At 34.5% G+C, this 24,085-nt stretch overlaps 9 protein-coding genes and 4 pseudogenes across 13 annotated transcripts, besides 2 other annotated features; 8 read left to right on the top strand and 5 right to left on the bottom strand.

Moving 5' to 3' along the window:
* Window positions 1-36: 36 nt before the first annotated feature.
* On the bottom strand, window positions 37-673 carry TVAGG3_0585710 (flavodoxin-like fold; the record flags this gene model as incomplete). The annotated part of the gene is made up of 1 exon (XM_001330578.1): window positions 45-644. The coding sequence occupies one exon, from the start codon at window positions 642-644 to the stop codon at window positions 45-47; it is 600 nt and encodes a 199-aa protein (XP_001330614.1).
* A 116-nt stretch (window positions 674-789) lies between these two features.
* On the top strand, window positions 790-1,352 carry TVAGG3_0585700 (flavodoxin-like fold; the record flags this gene model as incomplete). Its single annotated transcript, XM_001330579.1, has 1 exon — window positions 799-1,338. One exon carries the CDS (start codon window positions 799-801, stop codon window positions 1,336-1,338), a length of 540 nt encoding a protein of 179 aa, XP_001330615.1.
* Window positions 1,353-2,107: 755 nt separating this feature from the next.
* Window positions 2,108-2,904: a mobile genetic element.
* Window positions 2,905-3,398: 494 nt separating this feature from the next.
* Window positions 3,399-24,085: part of a mobile genetic element that runs on past the window's edge.
* On the top strand, window positions 4,049-4,448 carry TVAGG3_0585680 (annotated as a pseudogene). Its single transcript has one exon. A coding segment is annotated over exon 1 (400 nt).
* Window positions 4,747-7,320, top strand: TVAGG3_0585670 (annotated as a pseudogene). The gene has a single exon. A coding segment is annotated over exon 1 (2,574 nt).
* Window positions 7,815-8,709, top strand: TVAGG3_0585660 (annotated as a pseudogene). Its single transcript has one exon. A coding segment is annotated over exon 1 (895 nt).
* TVAGG3_0585650 (uncharacterized protein) lies at window positions 9,993-10,790 on the top strand (the record flags this gene model as incomplete). The annotated part of the gene is made up of 1 exon (XM_051239319.1): window positions 9,993-10,790. One exon carries the CDS (start codon window positions 9,993-9,995, stop codon window positions 10,788-10,790), a length of 798 nt encoding a protein of 265 aa, XP_051097143.1.
* Window positions 11,058-11,929, top strand: TVAGG3_0585640 (uncharacterized protein; the record flags this gene model as incomplete). The annotated part of the gene is made up of 1 exon (XM_051239318.1): window positions 11,058-11,929. A coding segment is annotated over one exon (872 nt), but the record flags the coding sequence as incomplete, so codon positions are not given.
* TVAGG3_0585630 (protein of unknown function, DUF4108 family) lies at window positions 12,089-12,508 on the top strand (the record flags this gene model as incomplete). Its single annotated transcript, XM_051239317.1, has 1 exon — window positions 12,089-12,508. One exon carries the CDS (start codon window positions 12,089-12,091, stop codon window positions 12,506-12,508), a length of 420 nt encoding a protein of 139 aa, XP_051097141.1.
* TVAGG3_0585620 lies at window positions 12,525-12,976 on the bottom strand (annotated as a pseudogene). Its single transcript has one exon. A coding segment is annotated over exon 1 (452 nt).
* TVAGG3_0585610 (protein of unknown function, DUF4106 family) lies at window positions 13,194-13,889 on the top strand (the record flags this gene model as incomplete). The annotated part of the gene is made up of 1 exon (XM_051239316.1): window positions 13,194-13,889. The coding sequence occupies one exon, from the start codon at window positions 13,194-13,196 to the stop codon at window positions 13,887-13,889; it is 696 nt and encodes a 231-aa protein (XP_051097140.1).
* On the bottom strand, window positions 14,377-14,967 carry TVAGG3_0585600 (KilA, N-terminal/APSES-type HTH, DNA-binding family; the record flags this gene model as incomplete). Its single annotated transcript, XM_051239315.1, has 1 exon — window positions 14,377-14,967. A coding segment is annotated over one exon (591 nt), but the record flags the coding sequence as incomplete, so codon positions are not given.
* TVAGG3_0585590 (organellar and viral DNA polymerase type B) lies at window positions 17,531-17,851 on the bottom strand (the record flags this gene model as incomplete). The annotated part of the gene is made up of 1 exon (XM_051239314.1): window positions 17,531-17,851. One exon carries the CDS (start codon window positions 17,849-17,851, stop codon window positions 17,531-17,533), a length of 321 nt encoding a protein of 106 aa, XP_051097138.1.
* Window positions 20,639-20,863, bottom strand: TVAGG3_0585580 (uncharacterized protein; the record flags this gene model as incomplete). Its single annotated transcript, XM_051239313.1, has 1 exon — window positions 20,639-20,863. The coding sequence occupies one exon, from the start codon at window positions 20,861-20,863 to the stop codon at window positions 20,639-20,641; it is 225 nt and encodes a 74-aa protein (XP_051097137.1).

Below are 24,085 nucleotides of genomic sequence, written 5' to 3'. Positions count from 1 at the left end.
TTATTCACGATATAGTATCTAATTATATTTGTTTTTGTTGTTTCTTATTTGAAGTACTTTTCGAGAAGTTGTTTGTATTGTTCGATTTCTTGTTCAACATGTGGGTTCTTGTGAACATCGAAGAAGTACATTCCTTCGAGGACATCGAAACCGATGAACTTGAAAGCCTTCTCGACTGTAAGCCAGTGATTCTTCTTTCCGAGATCTGCGTAGAACTGTCCTTCTTCTGTGAATGCGATTTCTGGTGCATTCCATGTTGACGAGATCATAACATGCTTTCCTATCATTAATCCACCAGTTCCATACTTCTTTGATGGATCTTTGCGGGTGCGGCCATCGTTTTTGACTAGTGTTCCTTTTCCAGAGGAAAAGACTGTATCGATGTATTTCTTGACTTGCCATGGAAGACCCATCCACCATCCTGGAACTTGAAGAATAACAATGTTGCACTTGAGGAATTTATCGATCTCTTCTTGAATGTCGTATCCGTTCTCAACGACTGTAGTGATAACATTCCATCCGAATGATTCGAGCTGTTTCTTAGCAACATCTGTCAAGTAATGGTTTAAGTTTCCTTTCGACATGTTGAACTCGCATCCGCCATCGATGATGAGTGCTGTACCTTTAGATGTCTGTGCTGACATTGATAAAAATGATATGGAGTACTAGCCAATTTATTATTCTCAGAATATTCAAACTTGAACAATTGTAAACATTTCAATTTTTTTATTAGAAAAAATCATCTCAATTTTCTGATGTTTACAATTGTCCAACCGAAATTTCTCATAAGAGTTCAACATGTCGAAAGGAAACTTAAACCACTACTTGACAGATGTTGCTAAGAAACAGCTCGAATCATTCGGATGGAATGTTATCACTACAGTCGTTGAGAACGGATACGACATTCAAGAAGAGATCGATAAATTCCTCAAGTGCAACATTGTTATTCTTCAAGTCCCAGGATGGTGGATGGGTCTTCCATGGCAAGTCAAGAAATACATCGATACAGTCTTTTCCTCTGGAAAAGGAACACTAGTCAAAAACGATGGCCGCACCCGCAAAGATCCATCAAAGAAGTATGGAACTGGTGGATTAATGATAGGAAAGCATGTTATGATCTCGTCAACATGGAATGCACCAGAAATCGCATTCACAGAAGAAGGACAGTTCTACGCAGATCTCGGAAAGAAGAATCACTGGCTTACAGTCGAGAAGGCTTTCAAGTTCATCGGTTTCGATGTCCTCGAAGGAATGTACTTCTTCGATGTTCACAAGAACCCACATGTTGAACAAGAAATCGAACAATACAAACAACTTCTCGAAAAGTACTTCAAATAAGAAACAACAAAAACAAATATAATTAGATACTATATCGTGAATAAAAACTTCGATATGATATTAATATGAAAACTATTATAAAAATTATGATAGAAATAATTTAAATATGGGAATACACAACCAATCAAGGTAAATTTGTTGCATGCTAAGTAGTGTCAACGATAGAAATTGAGAGCCTATTAATCGTCGAGGAAGTACGATTATTTTTTGGGCGAAAAAGTATCTTAAAATATGATTATTAATATGTTTTTAAAATAAAAAAATTGAAAGTTAATTTGAGATTCTCATATAATTTTTTGAATGAAAAAAATAAATATAGTCTATATGAGTTTTTGAATAATCACACTTGAGATATATCTAAAAAATAATTAAAAATAGAGTTTGAGAAGACTTTTCAAGGTGTAATGAAAAGTGTGATATAGAAAATAATTATAGATATTTTAATTTTATATATTGTGCTAAGCATTATATTAAATTTTTAGGAAAAACACTTTTCATAAGTATTCAATATTTGAAAATACGCTCCAAAAAAGAATAGATTCTTTTATATTCGCTTATATAAAAGGAGACTCTCTATCAGATGCGAATGCATGAATTCAGCACCTCTGATAGAGAGTTTCCTCTTATATAAGCAAATCTTTTTCATTCGTTTTTGTTAATATAAAAACATCAAAATCTACCAATATGAGAAATTAAACCCTGCGAGGCACCAGTCTAGAACTGGCACTTCGCAGGGTTGAATTTCTCTTGACAAAATACAATAATCAAATGCTCCAAAGTTTTCAAATTTTTATTAGGAATAGGAACCTACAAAGCACTGATTATATATCAGTGCCTGGTAGGCTCCTATTCCTTCTCTAAATGGGAGAAACTTTGTTTGAATAAGATAACATGCGAACAAAGTTTCTCCCATTTAGAGTGGGATTTGGAGGGTGGGAGGTACATAGATAGACTATGTATCTCTCACCCTCCAATTCCCTCGGGAAAGTTCGAAAACTCGGTCGCAATCAGATGCAATTGCGACCGAGTTTTCGAACTTTCTATTAGGAATAGGACCTACAAAGCACTGATTATATATCAGTGCCTGGTAGGCTCCTATTCCTTCTCTGAAGCTGGGAAATTTTGTCTGAATAGTTTAACATTTGGACAAAATTTCCCAGCTTCAGAGAAGGAATTGGAGGGTGAGAGGCATATAGGCATACTATATACCTCTCACCCTTCAATTCCCTCGGGAAAGTTCGAAAACTCGGTCGCAATCAGATGCAATTGCGACCGAGTTTTCGAACTTTCTATTAGGAATAGGAGCCTACAAAGCACTGATTATATATCAGTGCCTGGTAGGCTCCTATTCCTTCTCTAAATGGGAGAAACTTTGTTTGAATAAGATAACATGCGAACAAAGTTTCTCCCATTTAGAGTGGGATTTGGAGGGTGGGAGGTACATAGATAGACTATGTATCTCTCACCCTCCAATTCCCTCGGGAAAGTTCGAAAACTTTGGTGCAATCATCAACGATTGCACCAAAGTTTTTGCGTTTAATTGAAGGAATTGCTCTTTATGATATATACAGTTACAATGCATATATCATAAGGAGCAATTCCTTCCAGATATCTGGCAAACTTGCTCGCAATGGTTCACAATTGCGAACAAGTTTTGTCATTTGTCAAGAGAAATTCAACCCTGCGAAGTGCCAGTTCTAGACTGGTGCCTCGCAGGGTTTAATTTCTCATATTGGTAGATTTTGATGTTTTTATATTAACAAAAACGAATGAAAAAGATTTGCTTATATAAGAGGAAACTCTCTATCAGAGGTGCTGAATTCAGGCATTCGCATCTGATAGAGAGTCTCCTTTTATATAAGCGAATATAAAAGAATCTATTCTTTTTTGGAGCGTATTCTCAAATATTGAATACTTATGAAAAGGGTTTTTTCTAAAAATCTCAGAATATATTTACAATAGTAAAATAAATAAGATATTTAAATTTATTTTTAAATGCTTTTTTTATATGAGATTCTCAAAAGTTATATCAAAAGTCTGTTTTTTCTAAAATCTAATATAAAAAAAAAAAAAAAAAAAAAAAAAAAAGGTAGTGGGGCTTCCAGGCACTTCGTGCCTTCTAGCCCTGTTGATGTTTAGTATAAATGAAGTTTATATTCGGAGGGCTTCCAGGCGCGTTGCGCCCTCTAGCCCATAAAAAGTTTAGTATAAATGAAGTTTTTATTCGGAAAATTGTTAGTCTTCTGGGTCGAAAACATTATATAATGTGTCACTTTTCACAAATTATATATGTTTTCATGTTTTGTCAAGACTTCTTCGTAAATGTTTTGTCAAAACTTCTTCGTAAAATCAGACAAAAATAAAGTTTAGGGTAGAAGGTTAGATCTAACCTGTTTTCTAACCTCTTTTCTACCCTCATGAATTTTCATGATTTCATCGTACATGTTTTGTCAAGACTTCTTCGTAAATGTTTTGTCAAAACTTCTTCGTAAAATCAGACAAAAATAATGTTTAGGTGAAGAGGTGAGATCTCACCCGTTTTTTCACCTGTTTTCTCACCTCTTGAATTTTCATGATTTCATCGTCATAGGCACGGAGATAGGACGGTTATTTTACAAAACTGACAACACTTTGACCGAGTAGTTTTTTGTGCTGAACAAATAGTGTCATATAAACATCTGTCAAAAACCGCTTTTTAACTTCACTTAAAATGCCACGTAAGCTACGTAAGAATATACGTAAGAGGAAGGGAGCATTGAAACATCCAATAGTAAAACTGACACCACAACAACAGTTGCAACAACAAATTATGAATGACCCCACTATGTTGCAACAAATGTCAAGCAACCCTATGCTTTTAAACCGAGTTATTGGTGCACAGAGTGGAGGTTTAAGAGCGCACTTTTAGCGAAAATGGCAGGCTATGGTGGAGCTGCAGACGGAACAGCTTATAACCCTCAAAGTCAAATGAATTTGAGTTCACTCAAAAATCAAATAACAGATGTCAAAAAGTCAAACATAGACATACAGAAACAAATAAGTGAAAACGAAAAGAAACTAGAATATGACAGACACACAAAGAAACTCAATGAGTTAAACGTAGAGAAAAAGAAGAAAGAAGAACAACTGAAAGAACTAAGTACAGAGGAATATGCGAAAAAGTGTCAGAAAAAGCAGCAGAAGTAGCAAAAATGGAACAAGATGTTATAAATTTGAAAAACCATACTACTCAAATAAAGTACTGAAAGATGAAGAAATAAAACAAAAAGCCCTGAAGACATATATGGATAGCGATGAGTATAAAAAAGAAGTTGAAGCAAATGTAAAGGCAGAAAAACTTTTACAGTTGCAAAACCAAACCGTACAGTATGAAAACTTAGCACAAGAAAGTAAAAAAACGACGCAGCCATGCAAAAGGCAATGAAAAGCGCAGAATATATAAAAGCTAATAATGACTGGTTAGATGCCCAAGCCAACGCTAAAGCAGCCCAACTTATAGGGTCAATAAGGACAAAAATACAAGCGGATGAAGACAGTTCAAATGAAGCTTTAATGAATGCTGACTTTAAGAACGCCTTCGAAGCTCTTCATAGTAAGGTGAAACTAGTGAACGACTTCTCATCTGGAAAGAAACTGAAGTCTGAAGGTTTCGACAACGAGTTAAGAGAAGTAGCACAAAATATGACGAAAATAACAGATGCAGCAACGAGACAGGCAGTTCAAAGTGCCTATGACGCCGTTAGAGCAACTGTTGTGGAAAGTCAAGAAAAAGAGTTACAACAGACCAAAACAGACCTAGTAAATGCTTTCTTAAAAACGAAAAGTCAGGTAGGACATTATGCTGCAGATGGAACATATGTGCCAGCTGGTGGAACTTATATACCAGCTGGTGGAACTTATATACTAGCTAGTGGAACTTATATACCACCAAACCCTCCAAGAGAAGCACCTGCACCAGGACTACCTAAAACATTTACATCGTCACATGGACACAAACACAGGCATGCACCAAAACCAACACAACAACCAACACAACAACCAACAGTTCAAAACACTGCACCACAACCAACAGTTCAAAACACTGCACCACAACCAACAGTTCAAAACACTGCACCACAACCAACAGTTCAAAACACTGCACCACAACCAACAGTTCAAAACACTGCACAGCAACAACCACAAACAGAGCAAGGACATAAAAGAAGTAGAGAACAAGGAAACCAAGAATTCTTAAAAATGCTTAAGGAAAATTATGGTTACCCAGATACTCTTGACTTTAGTGACAGATATAAAAAAGCTATTAGAAAGTTCAAGGAAGGAAATACTGACCCGAACCTATTTAGCTTTATGGTTCAGCACCAAATGGGATATAATTTCAAACCTGGAAAATACAAGCTCGCTAAGGGATATGATTTAATAGCATATCATCCAAATGACATGACTGAATTTACTCCGAGATATTTGGTGTCAGAGCTAAATGATAATTCAACTCTCTTCATGAAACGCGTAAAAAATAGAGACGGAACGAAAGAAGAAAGGTTTATGAGTCCGGATGACTTAGATAGGGAACTTTTTAAAAACGGTCTCGGAATATATGAAATGCCAGCAGATGAGGTACAAGAAACTCCACAGGAAGAAGTTCAGATACAACCAGACATGGAAGAAATAGTTCAGCAACAACAGCTAGAAGAGCCAGAAGGAAACGAACAAGTCCCTCCTTTGGAAACTAACTTCACAGAACTAGATGAAGATTTGGAACAGCCGAAAAATCTTGACCCTCAACAAGAGTATGCGGAGAATATGGAATCTTTCCAAGAGTCTAAGAAAAATTCAGCTGACATAGTAGAAGAATATCGAAAAATGTTCGCCGACATACAAAAGACTCCAACATCAGATGAAAATATCCAGCATAGAATGGAAGTACTGAAAGATAATGTACACAAATACAACAATCCTTTTTACTTACGAGCATATAACGTTCAATCTTTGGATGAACTCGGTGAAAATAAAAGGTTAAATTTCAACAAAACATATAGAAATGAAACATTGTTTAAAGTTCATTCAGAACCTAGCCAATATGGAAACAAACCTACTTTTGTTTCTGCAGACGATGGAACTACAATGAGATGGGTCATAAAGCTAATCCGGATAGGTGGTTCATAAACTTACAACCACAATTCCAAGAAGTTGTAGACGCAATGGAAGTGAATGGTGAACCAGATGTAGCTGGTATTTTCAGCGGCTTTAATGCCATTGAAAGATATGAAAGATGCAGATATTTTGAACCAGTATGAAATGAACATGGCTGATGGAAATATAACACCTGACGTTCTAGAACATTTATCTCAAAGAACTACACAGAACCATAGAGATGGTATATTTGGTGAAGAGTTTAGAAAGAAAGTTAGGGAGAGAGAAGGAAGAGAACCTATTGTACATGACCTTGCAAACGAAAGTTTACAAAATGTCATAAAAACTTACTTTGCAGACAATGAACCGAGAAGGGATGAATATTTAAGAAAACTCAAATGGACAGTACCAAATGAAATGTTAGTATTGAAAAACATGTTCCTTGACAAAATAAAACCAACTACAGAAATAAATGACGCAAGACTGAAACATTGGGTAAAAGCTTTCCCATTCACAAAAGATATTGTTGGTAACATGGAAAGAAAACCAGAATGGCTACAAAAACATATATTTGGAAACGAGCTTATTCCATATGGACAAGCTCTGTTTGAAGAGCTTGAACCGGAAACTCAGGAAAGAGTCATGCAAACAATACGCGAAGACTCAAATACAAACTATGACAAAAGCTTTCTAGGATATAGGTTACCTGAGATGGGCGACCAGAGCCCAAAGGCAAAAAGGACACGTGAAATTTACAACATACTAGGTGAACATGAGGCAAAGATGCAACAACTTGAAGCAGAGGGCAAGTTACCAAAAGCGACACCAAAGAAGAAGAGTAGAACAAAGTGAAAGTAGTGAAGAAGTAACTTCATCTAGTGAAAGTAGTGGCAATGAAGGAAAAAGAAGAGTTAAAAACTCAGTCAGGAAGAAAGTAAAGCTTGGTACGAGTGGGTTCTATTATGACAAATAAATCCAACTATTCTATATTTTTACCCATATGAAATGTACGCCGCTCAGAATATAACGCCAACAGTTTTGGATGCCATGAACGGAAATGTTTCCGAATGGTATAACGAATGCGACAATGCCATTAGAAGGTCAGAAATAGTTCCGGAACTTACGAATATACAACTGCTGTTTCTTATGGAAACGTAGGTGAGTTTGGAGAAGGTTCTTCAACAACAGTAGATATTGCTTGCGACAGGTTTCATATTATTTCTATTGACAACTCATTCTTATACGTGGAACAAGACATTGAAATAAAACCTTCTGCCAAGTTGTCTGACAAGAAAGGTTGCAATGGAATTTTCTATGTCGGATACCAATATGCTCCAGAAGTTTTCATGGGATATAAGATATATTCTAACTCTGACTTAGTTCAAACAGTAACATGGGCAAACTATGAATGGTTCGCTTTGAGAAACTCAGTACAACCACAAGCTAGAGAACAAACAGACCAGTATGCAAATATTGAGAAAATAAGAAGACTTGACCCTAACGTTCCAGGAGTTTATGTTAACCTTTCTGGTTCAGATGGAACTGCTGCCACTAAAGTAAAACTGAAACTTAGAGTTCCTTTGTCATCTTTCCTCATCTTCAGGTTTTTAAGATACTTGCCAAACTGGCAGGAAAAATTTCTATCGAACTTACTCCAAGCAAAAATAACTTAGTCATTGCACCAACACAAGACCCATTCACTCTTACAGACGTAATGGGAACAAATAAAACGTCATTCGCCGACTTTTGCAAAGACAAGGTTGACTTAGACTTTGGTTTCTCAAACTTCAACAATGAAGTAAACTATTATTTCAATGCTGCTGGAACTGCTTGGGACCCAGTTAAGTTTACATGCGAAAAGTTTGAATGCAAGAGAATAGAAAGCAGACTTGCAGTCTATATGTTGGACCCAGATATTTCAAATGCTTTAGCTGCCAAATATATTGCAGTTCCACTTATGTTCCCTATACACCAAATATCTGTCAAAGACTTTGCAGGTGAAGTTGGAAACCAAAGTGCTGACCCAGGTGCAAGAACAGATATTGCTTTAACAACTGCAATGAAAACATGCAGATACTATGTTTGTACTGTTCAGACGAACTATAAATGACTATTCTTGTTTCTACAACCCCGGTATTAAATATCATATAAACATAGATGGCAAATATTATCCAGAGAAGAATATTCTACAGTTGAGGATATGAGGTCATACAACTTGACATTAGATGCTATGAACTTTAACAACAACTTCACAACAACCATTAACCTGAAATGCAAAGTTCTATTATGCCATATGTGAAAGTATGGACTCATACAGGAGGTCAAAAAAACTCAATATACAAATGGAGACCGTTCAAACTTTTGGCTTGGCATTCCATTTGCTGACTCAGAAGACTTTATGGGTGGTATTTCAACTGTTGGTACAGTTCAAATACAATATACTGGTGACAGAGACGGTCCAAGATGAACTGAGAGCAAAGAAGTTTACAAAACCAATAGCACTTTTCACGGAAGATGCTCTTTTGAAGATTCGTTCGATGAAACCTGCTGGGGCTCCTCAGATTGGCATAACGACAGCTTCCATCGAGCAGATTTTGGCAGCAGGTCAGTAAGTTGTTCTTGAACTGACTTCTCTCCGTCAAATATTGACAGTACGCCAGTTTTGACATAATATTGTAAGATAAACTTACCTTTAGAAATATCTGTAAGTTTTGTGTTATATTTTTGTCAACGTCAAGAACTTTCACCATTTCAGTTATACCAACTTTCTTTGCTTTATGAAAATATTTTGTTCAGCAAAGACTGCTATTCTATAACATTTACCATTGTTTGTATAAAGAACTATTCTGTCAATGTATTTGTATTGTTTGTGTGCTGTAAACTTTGTTCTGCTTCAATTCAATAAGATATCCGAATACGTCCATCTTTTTATTCTAAGTAAAATGTCATTTCCGAAAAATAGAAGCGTGAGTGTTTCAAAGTTTAATGGCGGTGGCAGATGTGAAGTTAAATTCACCAACTCAAACAAACAGTCAAAGTGTTGTTGTCAATGTCAAAGACAGAGATGTTGAAGTGGGGAAACCATACGAAGACGAAGATGGTATAACAATTGTTCCTGTAAAAGAACCAACATATCCTGAAGTTAGCAGAGACTTAAGTTCTGTTGCAGATATTCGAAACGACTACCAACAACTTAAAGACAAACTTCAAACTCAGGAGAAGATTTGTCAAGCTTTAAGTATAATGTTAAAACTTGGTCGAACACAACCCTGTAAAAGTGAACTCATATGTCATTGCACCTCATGAAGTTTTGAAAGAACTATTGAAACTTTTGACAGAGGCAGACGATATAAACATCAAAGAAATAGAACCCGACATTAGTTGCTGTGGTGTTTTCATATAATGTCATTGACAAGATATACGTTATGAAAGGAGGTGAAACGTTGACTTAAAGTATAGTTTCCCAGACGTCATAAAAATATTTGACGACCACAACATTTCATTAAAATTTATTTGCTAAGTAAATGGCAGAAGATATAATGGTTTATACTATTACGACTAAAAACCCTGAGTCATATAATTCTATAACAACAAACTTACAAAGTCCTCAAGGACGATATTGTAAACTAACCTTAAACACAATGACGACTAAAGCCTGTTTTGCTCTTTTGACACCAGAAGACTTTATTGTTGTGAATGGTAAAAAATACTCCTTTGAAGATACTTACTCAGATATACCACCAACAGGTTTTGTTGACTTATTTAATACTTTAAGTACGGGTGTAACATGTGCTGCAACTAGAGCAGGTTTCATTATGTTTGGATGTCCGACTGAGTTTACTATAAACGATATGAGCTATAATACAAAACTTATTTCTGGTTTTTACTACCAACAGTTTCCTATAACAGGAAAAGGTGTCATACAAGGAATGTCTATTCCATTGACATTAAGCACACCAATCTTATATATTGTTTCAAACTTAGGTTCAAAGTGTTATTCGAATGTCGACAGAAACTATTATGACCAAAAGATACTTATGCGTATAAACAATACTTTCTCTGCTGGTTTGCCTATTGTTCATTCGAATGCAGAATTTTCAACCTTAGTGAACTCAAACACTTTGGCAAGTATAACGTTGACATTAGTTGACGCAAACTTTGTTCCTGTAAAACTTTTATGTCCTATGTATTTGTCAATGACGGCAGAAAGTTTCGAATTGGAAGATGCAACTGGTGAAAGTATTGTATTACAAGAACAACTTCAACAACAAATAGCTCAAGAACAACAAATGCAACAAATGGAACAACAAAGTCAAGAATAAAAAAAATATTTTTTTTATTTTTATAAAAATGTACAGAATAGATGTTTCAGATTTTTATGACTTCCAAGCATTCAGAAATATGTGTCCATTTCGAGACTATAACAAAGCAGTCGAGAATTTGAAACGTTTAGTCATTTATGTCGACTCTGCCCAGAATGTTATGTTATGAAAGAATGGGATGTAGTCTTTAACAAACCTAAAGCAACAATAGTTTCAGAACAAGAATGTAGACAGAAACTTAAGAAAATAAAAGTCGTACAAGTTGGCATGAAGATGTTAGATGCTTGGGATATCTTATTGTCAAAGTTAGAAGATTTTTCAGTTCGTGGTATAAAGTTTTATACACCTTCTCCAAACTTCTATTCTATCTTCACTGGATATAAATATGAACAAGTAGAATGGAAAGAAAATATTATAGAAGCTTGGTTAGACCATGTCAAAGAAATTATATGCAATGGAAACGAAAAGGTTTATGAGTATATCTTATGTTGGTTTGCAAACATCTTACAACATCCAAGTGCTAAAAATGAAACTGCTCTCATTATAATTGGAAAACAAGGAACAGGTAAGAACACATTCTTTACAGATATCTTATGCAAACTATTAGAGGGCTATTCGAACCCGAATATGACAAACTTAGAAAACATCTGTGGCAAGTTTAACTCCTCAATAGAGAATATGAAACTTATAGTTTGCAATGAACTTCAAAGTATAGATACAACAAAAGTTTTGAACTCAGATGCTTTGAAGAGTCTTATAACAGACAAAGTTGGAGTTGTTGAAAGAAAGTATAAAGACCAAAGAGTTTGTGAAAATGTTGCAAACTTCATTATGGTTTCAAACAATGTTGTTCCGATGAAGTTAGAAAGTTCTGACAGAAGATATGTAGTTGTCAGAACGTCAGATTCTCATATGCAAGATACAGAATATTTTGACGACTTAGCAGAAACTTTGACATCTGACTTTTACAACCACTTGTTCTCATATTTTATGACATTAGATATTTCAAAGTTCAATCCAAGACAAATTCCACATACCGAAGAGAGACAAACATTGTTAGAAGCAAACAAGAGTGTATATGAACTGTTCATAGATGAAACTGACTTTGAGTGTTTAGATGAAAGGTCATTGTACGATTCGTATAAACAATATTGTCAAGAATATGGTTATATGGCAGCTTCTAAACGAACATTCTTGGCAAATGTCAAAAGTCTTTTAGATGTTCAGAATGGTGTATATACAAAGAAAAATTTTTCTGAGTAAATTTAAAAAAAATCTTTTTTTATCCGATAGAAAAGATGGCAAAATTCATCTCAGTAAATAAGTACATGACAGAAGTCAAAGATAAGTTAGCTCCATTCGCATATTTGAATGTTTACTTCTACAATTTTGAAAAGTCTACATTTGACAAAATTTGGAACATTGCACCAGTTAAGTTTGCTGTTGTTAGAAAAAGTGGTGCAACTTTTGAAGACTTATACATTGACGGTATGTTGACAGTCAAAGAAAATTTTGACAGAAAGTTCTCAAAACTCGAAGAAGGTAAAGCATACAAACTTGTTATACCTTATGAACCAAAGAAAGCAGACGACTATGAATATTATGAGTCTAAGATAGTTGAAGTTCAAGGTAAATTGGGTAAAAAGATTTTAGAGTCTAAGCCAGTGTTTGCCCCTAAAGAGGAAGAGAACATTGACATTGACCCAGAAATGTTCTAAAAATAAAATTTTATTTTTACATGTCAAATTTCTTTTTCTCTGGAACTGGTTCAGGTTCTTTCTTCTCTTCTTCTACTTTCTTTTCTTTCTTTTCTCTCTTCTTCTTTCTGGTGGAGTTATGTCAAATTTGGCGCAACCATATTTATGTAAAAGTTCTTTGTCCTTTAATAGCTCTTCTATTCTGTTTTCTATTTCATCTTCAAGAACAGCGCATGTGTCTTCTTTGCATTCTAAGAAGTTTTGTTGGACTTCATCTCTCCAAGAGGCGTCATCTCTGTCAACAAGTCTGTCATTGACAAACTTAAAGACTTCTCTGCCTAATGTTTTATGGTTCTTGTCATATTCCCAGAAACAGAACTTTAGAACAAATTCACCTTTCTTGTTTACACTATGTAAGATTTTATGGTCGACAGATGTTTTGCTGTCGAAAAGCTTGTCTCGAATATAGATAGCGAAATCGCTAGACATTTTCTAAAAGATAAAAATTTTAATTTTTCTAAAAATATGTTAGAAAAAAAGTTTGCTGACATTGACAAGAAATTTGAGAATGTTTTAAACAAGAACAAGAGGAAGTTAGAAAATGCTCAGATAAAGCCTATACATGACAAGTTCTTATTTTGCTCAGAATGGTATAACAGGTCTAATTGCACCACCTGGGTCGGGTAAGACTTTCACTTATCTTAAAATGGCTGCACAACAACAAGAACTAGATGAGAAGAACCCATTCTATGAGTTAGTTGTTATTTGTAGTACTTCTGGTCAATTTGACCAAACCGTCAATTCGTTCAAAGATATTATAAAGAAGTCTAAGTTAGTATGTATAAAGGATACTGAGTTGTTAGATTGGATAAAGAAGTACCAAAGAAGAGTTTTGAAGTATAATGCTATAAATGAGTATATAAATTCTAAGTTTAAAGACCCAAATGAGGAAATGCAGAGAATATTAGAGAAGAAACACTTCAGAAACAAACAGAAAGAGATAGAATACATTTCGAAGAAATTGCAATCTTACGATTGGAAGACATACCCTCATAGATGTCTTCTTATCTTAGATGATTTCGCCTCTCATCCTTTGTTAAAGAACAGAGAACAAGATATGTGTCGAATTCTTAAGAAGCTCAGACACTTTAACATCTCAGTTGTCATTTGTGTACAGACAGCAAAGAGTTTAAGTAAGGATGTAAAGAGAATACTTACTGACATTATACTTTTCCCCGGATTGTCCGAAGACGATTTCATGGAACTTATGAAAGAGTCCATGGCAGGTAAGTTTGACAGACATGAACTATGGGAGAAGTACAAAGTCATACAAGACCCTCATACTTCTTTCAGAATTCATATCTACGCAAACAAAGTTCAAATTGTAAAAAGTCAAGCTTGAAAAATCTAAGTGTTTAGTCTTAGTAAGTCTGTTGTGGTGCTGGGGCTGTCGGTTCTTCTGGCTTTGGAAGGCATTCAGGAAGAGGAACGTCAGTCATCCGTTTGTGTCCTGTCGGAAGGAAGAGTTCTTCCTGTTGGAAGGAAGAACTTTTTCTGTCGGAAGGAAAAACTTTTTCCTGTCGGATGGAAAAATTTTTCCTGTCGGATGGAAAATTTTTTTCTGAAGTTCGACCAAAAAGTTCTCAATTTTCGAAAATTTGAATGGTTTACGGACGGACAACTGGAAAATTTTTTCTTGTCGGATGGAAAATTTTTTCTTGTCGGATGGAAAATTTTTTCTGTCGGAAGGAAAAACTTTTTCTTGTCGTCGGGAAAATATTTTTCTGTCGGATGGAAGGACTCGGAATGCCAGAAGGATTTGACAAGCCAATTTACCATCTAGAGCTACCTGAGCCATCTGAAGTCAAGCGTAAAAATAAATGGTTCATCTACCCTACTTGTTTGAAGTTGTCAAAATACTCTGTTATTTTTTCCTTTAACAATGGCAAATCTTCTTTGAAGGTAAGTATTGTACAACCTTTAATATCATAGTGTGTTTGAGGTAACGTATCTTGAACTATTTGTTTCACATCTTCATTCGGTGTCATTGAAATCGGTAAGTTTTCGCGATAGAACCAATTTCTGTCAGATTTGTAAATCTTAGCAAGGTCGTAAAAGCTTTTGTTGTTTCTTCTGACTAAATGCAACATAACCATATCTCTGTCTTCTTCATTTTCCATCTCTTCAGTATAAATCATATACTTATAGTTCTTTTCCTTTCCTTTTGGTACCGAACGTGGTATTCTTTTCTGAATGCTTTTGTCTTTTGCTTCAAGCTTGTTCTCTAGCTCTTCACGTTCTTGTCTATGAATTTCATCTAACATCATGAAAATATAACAAGCGTAACGAGGTGAAGCCCACATTGCAACAGCATTTACAAGAAGTCTATGTACATAATATCCTCTCAAACCGTTTGGCAATTTTTCACGATTTTCATAGAGTTTTGGCGACTGGGGTTTTTTACCTACTCGCTGTTCTTCACTGTTTTCAGAAAAAAGTATGTCTCGCTGTGCTTCGCTCAAAAGTTCTTGTGTGCTTTGGTTCCTAAACCAGTCTTTAGGAAGCTTAGTATCTGGAGCAAAACATGCTGTCAAAATACTTTGCATTTGGTACATATCGTCTTTGACCGAACGAATGAGACGGAGTTGTTTGTTAAACTGAACCCACTCATATTCTTCATTTATAGCTTCATGGACTATAACGGTTGTTGTGTTCTCTGTTGTTGACATATCTGTCTTTACATACAAAATAAAAAAATAAATAAAAATAAAACTAACTTTATTTTTTCTATCTTAAGGAAATTCATGATTTTCATAGAGTTTTGGCGAGTAGGGAAAAAAACGGTCTAGAGAATTTTCATGATTTTCATAGAGTTTTGGCGACTGGGTTTTTTTATCTACTCGCTGTTCTTCACTGTTTCCGAGGGAAGCAATCTTATGCCATTTTACTCAGAATTTTGTTGCTGAATTCAGCAAAAATATATTTTAGGGTAGAAGGTTAGATCTAACCTGTTTTTTTTCACAAGCGTTTTACATGGTAAACGTTATTTTTACATGTATTTTTCAGCAACTTCGTCAAATAATTTTATAGCTTTATCTATCTCATCTACTTCAAACGTTTCTTTACCTTTTATGGGAGCACCATACATTTTCTCAAACTTTTCAAGTAGTTCTGTTTCTGCAGCTCTCATATCATTAACAAACACAACCTTAACTCTATTGACTGTACTGTCATATCTTTGAGTTATATTATATGTTCTTCCTATCTTATATCTCTTTGTATTGAAGTCCTTCGGTTTCTGAACGATGTAAAGTAAGCCTTCACTGCAACGTTCTGAGTCGAACGAACCATATGTTATGAAGTTATATCCAACAACTGGGTCAATCCATAACAAAACTATTGGTATAAGACTTTTGTCTATAAGATATGCTGTAGTTCCATAGAATCTTACCGATATCATAAGCTCAGGATTTCTTGTCAAAATTTTCTGAGTTGAAGCAATTCCAACCCAATGCCATGTTTTCTTTCCAGATGGAGATATAATGTCTGACAAAGAATATTTGTTGTATTTCTTTGAGTATCTTACGTTTAAATCACCTATTCTAACCAATTTAGTGTTATTGTCTATCTTTTTAACTGTTTCAAACTCAGTGTTTGTCATATATGTTCTTACATACAAAATAAAAAAATAAATAAAAATAAAACTAACTTTATTTTTTCTGTCTTAAGGAAATTCATGATTTTCATAGAGTTTTATGCAAGACCAGGTTTTTTTCCCTACTCGCTGTTCTTCACGATTTTCATGTGTTTTAGGCAAGGCCGGTAAAATCCGGTCTAGAGAAATTTCACGATTTTCATGAGTTTTAGGCGACTAAGTTTTTTTTCCCTGGTCGCTGTTCTTCACGATTTTCATGTGTTTTAGGCAAGGCCGGTAAAATCCGGTCTAGAGAAATTTCACGATTTTCGTACGGAATCTCTTCTCTCGGTTTTTCCGAGGGAAGCAAGCATATGCCATTTTACTCAGATTTTTGGTCATTTTTCAGTAAAAATAATGTTTAGGGTAGAAGGTTAGATCTAACCTCTTTTCTCACCTGTTTTCTAACCTCTTTTCTAACCTCTTTTCTAACCTCTTGAATTTTCATGATTTCATCGTACATGTTTTGTCAAAACTTCTTCGTAAATGTTTTGTCAAGACTTCTTCGTAAATGTTTTGTCAAGACTTCTTCTTCGTAATGAGTGTAAATCAGACAAAAATATATTTTAGGGTAGAAGGTTAGATCTAACCTCTTTTCTCACCTCTTTTCTACCCTCTTGAATTTTCATGATTTCATCGTACATGTTTTGTCATGATTTCATCGTACATGTTTTGTCAAACATGAACGTATATGTTTTGTCAAGACTTCTTCTTCGTAATGAGTGTAAATCAGACAAAAATATATTTTAGGGTAGAAGGTTAGATCTAACCTCTTTTCTCACCTCTTTTCTACCCTCTTGAATTTTCATGATTTCATCGTACATGTTTTGTCATGATTTCATCGTACATGTTTTGTCAAACATGAACGTATATGTTTTGTCAAGACTTCTTCTTCGTAATGAGTGTAAATCAGACAAAAATATATTTTAGGGTAGAAGGTTAGATCTAACCTCTTTTCTCACCTCTTTTCTACCCTCTTGAATTTTCATGATTTCATCGTACATGTTTTGTCATGATTTCATCGTACATGTTTTGTCAAACATGAACGTATATGTTTTGTCAAGACTTCTTCGTAATGAGCTTAAATCAGACAAAAATATATTTTAGGTGAAGAGGTGAGATCTCACCTGTTTTCTCACCCGTTTTCTCACCTTTTTTCTACCCCAGTTATTTTATAAACGTTTCACATGGTAAACGTTATTTTTAAAATTTTGTGAAAACTCAACGGTTTGACACATGCCCTAAAAATTATTTTACTCAGAATTTTGTTGCTGAATTCAGTAAAAATAAAGTTTAGGTGAAGAGGTGAGATCTCACCCGTTTTCTCACCTGTTTTCTCACCTGTTTTTTTATAAGCGTTTTACATGAATTGTACGATGTATATTTGAAATCCTAAACAGTTTTGTAGCTTCTATTTCTTCTGTCAGTATGTCAAAAGTTTTAACTATGCCGAAAGTTTCTTTATACTTCTTCTTGACGTCAGATAGAAGGAAATCTTCTGCTGTTGGATAGTTTTTGTTCAGAAATTCTAACATATCCATTTTATCTTCTGCTGGTTTTTCTGCTTCTTTCTTTAAGTCTGCATAGTCGTTTCTCATACGTTCTATCTCTTTGACGGAGTAGTTATATTTTCTTATTGCTGCTTTACATTTAGAACATTGCGGGTTCATTTTTGCGTTATATTCTGAAACCTTACCTGCTAGAACAACTAAAGCGTCAATGGTTTTCTTTAACTCAAAAGCTGCTGGTTTTATCTGTTCATTCCATATTTTACATCTTTTATCTTTATCTCTTATCTGCCATACACATTCAGCAACTAACGAAACAAAGTTGTCGTAGGTCTTAAACTCCCGGGTTTTGTAAAGGTCAGAAACATTCTTATATACCATGTCGCAATCTTTGTCCATAACCTTATGGTTGCAATGAAATCCTAGAAACTCATAGTTTACCTTTCGTATGAACTTCTTTATTTCTACTGAGTCAGTTGCTTTGACTTCAATTTCGTCAAATTCAGGAATGGTTAGTTTTTGTTGTTGGATTTCAGGCAATTTGGGTAAATGGTCGATGAGGTCCTGCATTTCATAAAGATACTGTTCATTTGTTTCATCCTGTGCGGTACAGTCTAAATTAGATGTTAAAAGTTCTTGCTTTATCTTCTGGATTTCTGTTTCAAAAGTATATGAAGAAGGAATGAAGCTTTTCATTTCTACTAACATTGAAGTTGGGTTCATAACTAACGAGTTTGGTGCTGTTGTTGCTAACATGTTCTTACAATAAAAATAAAAAATATTTTTTTAAAAAAACTAACTTTATTTTTTATTTCGGGAAAATTCATGACAAATTCAAGAGGGTAGAAATGAGGGTAGAAAAGAGGTTAGATCTAACCTTCTACCCTAAATTATATTTTTGCTGAATTCATGAGTTTTGGTTGAAGAATACGGTGGAGCCAAAAGTGGCTCGACCTCAAACAAGCATTTTGTGAAGAATAATACAAAATTCAACGGGTGAGAAAAGAGGTGAGAAAACAGGTGAGATCTCACCTTCTACCCTAAACATTATTTTTGTGCTATGTTTTCTGTATAAAATTCATGACAAATTCAAGAGGTGAAAAAAGAGATGAAAAAACAGGTGAGATCTCACCTCTTCACCTAAATTATATTTTTCAATACTTTTTCAGCACTTTTCCGTAGTTATATATGAAAGACAATTCGAGATAAAATTCATAGTACAATGGAATAATATGTTGCACACCATTTGTTGTGAACCAAACTTGAAAGTCAGAGAAACTGTACTAGGTGGTTCGTAAAGAATTTAGAAGCAAAGTCATAAAAGTCCTTACCAATACATAGAAAACTATTGTTGCTTGAACTGAAACTTGCATGACACATAACATTTTGAGGGTCAAACACGTTTCTATAAACTGTCAAATCTGCTGGTGGAAGTATAAATTGAAATGGACCATCTGGTGTGTAATGGTTCGTTCTGGTTTAGTAACCGAAGAAATTGTGCCAAGAACGTTTGTCTACTTCCCAAAATAAAAACTCTGTATCTCTTGGAGGGTTAATTTCAATCTTTTGAAATGAAACGGTGGAGTTCATCTTGTCATATTCTAGTTTCAGATAGTATGTTCCATTTAGTAAAGAGTCGTATTTTTCTTGAAATTCCCATAATATTTGTTCATTTGAGTTTGAAAGTCATTTAGAGTTTTCTTCAAGACTTTCGTCTGAAACGAACTGTAAAGATTCTCATTTCGTCAAATTTGCCTATTAAGACCACCAGAACCTTTATACTGCCCATGAAAATATACTGCGAACATAAATGCGTTAGTTCTATTTGAAAACAAAACTCTTCTAAATCTATTGCCTTTGCATCTGAAGGACTTTGAAGCCAACGAATTGGATAGTCAAACCTGTATGTTCGGGATGAAATTTCTTCATCTGATATTGTCCTACCAGCATTTGTAAAGATATAGTCTAACGGTTTTGTATCTGCTACTTTTGTTCTTTGTTTTTCAACCTGAAGCATTTAATATATGTAAAAATATATTGTTTTAAAATTGTATGCCATATAGCTTCTTGAATTTGTTAAGACGTATTTGAACGTATTTTCCATCTGTATCTCTAGTGTTTACATAAGCATAGCCTGCCTTAGTAAAATATACTTGTAATTTCCTATAGTTTACGCCGGTATAAAAGTAGAAAGAGTCTTGTTCTTCGCTATAGTAGTAAAACTCAACGTATGCTTGCCATATGTCTGTAATTTCAATTGTTTCATCTTCTAGTTCGTCGACAAATTCGAATACAATACTCCAAATTTGCCTTTGGTTCTTATTGTTTTCAGAACAAGTGACCCAACGTAAGTTTTCAAGTCTATTGTCGTTTCTTATACGGTTTATATGGTCTACAAAAGGTAAATTGTTAGGATTCAGTATAAAATGAGTTGCAATGACAATATGTTTAAAATAGCGTTTTCCCACTCATCTTCATAATAGCATATCCGTCATTTCGCTCCCATTCGCTTAAACTCTTTTTGTCTTTTTGTTTCTGACTTCAAATGACTCACAACAGTGAATTTCAATTTTCTCATCTAACAAACAAGTTTCCCAACGGTCTTCTCCAACAAACTCAGCGTACATTTCAAATAAAATAAAAAATGTCACTTTTTTAAAATAAATTTTTACTTCATGCAATGCTCACTAACATCGAAAGGCATGTCCATAAGACGTTCTTCTTCTAACCTCTCTAGTCTGTTTGGATAATTGGCACGTGCTGTTTCCAAATCCATTTCGTAGGTCAGACCAGCCAGTTTGTCATAGACTTTTATGGGTCTTCCCTTATATATTTAAAATTCTTCGAAACTCTCCAACCATATCTTTGCAACTCTGCTTTTATTCTAGCAGATTTTCTATCCATTCTATATGGGGGCATTTTTATAAAAATAAAAAAATATTTTTTTCTTTACTTTACATAACCAACCTGCTGCCATAAGTCTTTGACGCCAACCATACCAGCTAATGAAGGTTGACTTGGTTTAGTTTCCAAACTAAACTTTGGTTTTGGTTTATCTTCAGTTTTTGGTTTTTCTTCTTCTATCGGTTTTTCGTCACTTTTCGGTTCCTCTGACTTTACCCTACTTGCAGGAACAGTTGTGTTGTCAACATCTTCATAAATATCATATGCCATTTGTTTTTGTTTTCCTTTCAACTTTTTGTGTTTGTTGTAAAGTTTAGAATATTTCGACTCTAAGTCAATGAGATGTTCTATAATGAACTGTTGGTCAGTGAAGTAAACTTTTCCATCTGTTGTCTCGAAAGCTCCTTCAGACTTCAATATTTTATTTGTGAGAGTCTGTTTCTTTTTTGAGATACTAGCCGTTCCATTTCTATGAAAAGTGACTTTATAGTTAGGGTTTGTATTCCAAGACCTGGCACTTTCTATTATTGAATTTTTCTCTTCATCTGTAAGTTCTTTGACAGGTTTTGACAATGGTTCTGAACTTTTTGTTTGTGGTGTCAAATCTACCGTTTCAACTTCTTCGGTCATTTCATCTCAGTAAAAAAATTTTAGTTTGGTTTGTTTTCAACTGGTTGTTGTTGTTTTTTAAGTCGGTCTAAAACTTCCTGAGGTATAGGAAGAACTTGACAAACACGTTGTGTAACTGCTGGAAGCCGACAAATCCATCTTGAACCCATTTGTCTCAATGCTGTATTGTTCATTTCATCTCAGTAAAAAACTTTACATTCCCCACGTTTGAGGCGGTTGAGGTTGGTTATTGTTTACCATTGTTGTGCAATGGTTATATCCTCTGTTAAAGAATCTTTCACCTTGGTCCATATAGTGGTCCTGCTTGGTTATAGTAGTCATTTGCTTTGTTATAATAGTTTCCTGCTTGTCTTCCTACATTGTCCATCCATCCTTGAACTTTTCCTCTTGTTTCAGGATTTGGAATAAGATTTGCTGCATCTCGTGCTACATCCCAACCTTTCTGTACAGTTTGTATAATAGGTTGTGCTTTCTCTTTAAGTATACCTAATGTACTCAAAATCTTCCTTCCAACTCCAAATACACCTCTGGCTATTGTTCCCACTGCGGGTAAAAATCTAGATGCAAACTCCTGCTAATGCGCCAAATAAACCATTTCTTATGGTTAAAAAATGACGAATCCAAACAAGGACCCCTATGTTTCTAAGGCAACAAAGAAAGCACTCATGATAAAAAATCTTTAGTTCAACACCAAATGCTTGGTTTATGGATATCTTGGAAAACATTCCGAGGTAATAGAGAAGATGGACCACCATACTGGCTAATATTTGTCGTCAAAACACAAGATACTGTGAAGCCATACCATTACAGTCCAAAAATATTTTAGATATCTTAGCAGCTTTGACAATATTCGTTGACAAATACCATCCAACAAAACTGACATCTGACTGTGAAAGTTCCTTTCAAATCAGATGATGTAAAAAACTATCTGCGTTCAAAAAATGTAAACCAATATTTCATTGTCGACCAAAAACCATTCTGCTCTTGTGTCATTGACGGTTGTATAAAAATGTTAAGAGACTTAAACCAACCACAAGGTGGTGAAGCAAATGAAATGTCATATGACGACAAGTATAGGACACTTCTCCATGGCAAAGATGAGACAAGTTTTAAATATTTACAATAGCCGTAAACAAAAAGGTTTGGGAAACCACTCCCCCGAAGAAATGAAAAAACAACCCTGACTTAGAGAAAGACTATATTTTAATAATTTAGTCAAAAGAGACAAACAAGAAAGAATGCCGGGCTTCAAACTTCAGAAAGGTGACAAAGTAAAAATAGAAATACCCAAACGCGACCCATATGAAAATACTATTGACTATGACAACAATGGAACCCGACAGGTACTCACATTCGTGTTCGTAAAATAGAAGAAAGTATACAAGAAGAATATTATGAAGTTTTAAGGCAAACATGGCAAAATGTACACACTGCAAGCAGAAGATAAAACTACTATTGTCAGACCTCGTTTCAAAACTTGTCAAAGTTCAAGGTGGTATACTTTCAAAGACAGTTCCTAACAAATATAAGACAACTCCTGACGAATATGCTAAAGAAGTTGAAAATGACGACTAAGCAATTCTATACCATGCGTAAACTGTCATGTAAGGTGGCATGTAGTCTTTACTTGTCCCGTTGTTTGCGTATATCCCGAAACGCGATGTGTATGGTTTCCATCTCCCTGAGTGTCACCCAAAACAATTTATAGCAAACTGAACGTCGTCTTTAACATCATATCCTTTACCTTTTTTCATTGCTGACCAATCCCAAAATTTATGCTTATGCAACCTGCTTGAGATGTACTTAAATCTATGTAGTGACTGTGCGCAGGTAAATTTTCACCTGAAATCGTTTTACTTCCTCCTGTTTCCTTTGAAGAGTTTGCACAATACAAAAACCTGTCAACTATTTGTTCCCATGCACCAACACCAAACATTACTTGAGGACCTCTTGCTTCCATAGATGATTATAAATAGAACCTACTGGTTCATTAAATCAAACATATGAGATAATATAGGATTGTCTCTTTTGAACTTAAAATATAGTGTAACTATTTCTGGTTTCTTCTGGTTTGTGTCAGAATATTTTTTATAATATAATCTTATGTTTTCGGGGTAGGTAAAATCTTGACTATATATTTATTTTTGTCATCTATAATAATATATACTATTCTCGTTTTTTCTATTGCATTATATCTTTTATATCTATAATATTCTAAATATAATGTTTGCTTTTTTGGGTCTACACGTGCGTCAACCATAGTCATAATAATATGGTGCTGGAGCTGGGTTAGGTAATGTCATATCTGCCATTTCATAAACTCTTAAATATTTCTTTTGTTCGTCTCCATATAAGTTTAAGTAACAGTTGTTGTCTAATGGAACTTTAACTTGTGTACCATTATTCTTTATATAGCTTACATACATTTCATTGTTATTTTTTCGGAATGAGTTTATACGTATACCATTTTTTTAAGGACTGTACAAACTCCCATCTAAAATATTTATTTTCTTCATTGACAGAAACATCCCCAACAATAGTTTCAATATTTTTTGTTGTTCCTATCAAACTTTGGTATATTTCATTGACATATGTTTTATCTGCTTTATTTTCAAGGCTAACGTTTAAGTCTGTTATTTCAGATATAGAATGTGTATGTCCAATGTCACTTTTCCTGTTTAAGGTTTCTTGTAAGTTTGTAATATTTGCAATGGTATGTGTATGTCCAACGGCACTTTTATTGTTTAAGGTTTCTTGTAAGTCTGTTATTTCAGATATAGAATGTATATGAGTCTTTTTAGAATATTCGTTTTCAGCTCTTGTCACTTCACTTGACATTTTATTGTCAACATATGTTTTGTC

This window comes from Trichomonas vaginalis, chromosome II, assembly GCF_026262505.1.
Source record: "Trichomonas vaginalis G3 chromosome II, whole genome shotgun sequence".
Taxonomy (NCBI): Eukaryota; Parabasalia; order Trichomonadida; family Trichomonadidae; genus Trichomonas; species Trichomonas vaginalis.
This window is presented reverse-complemented; position numbering and strand designations above follow the sequence as displayed.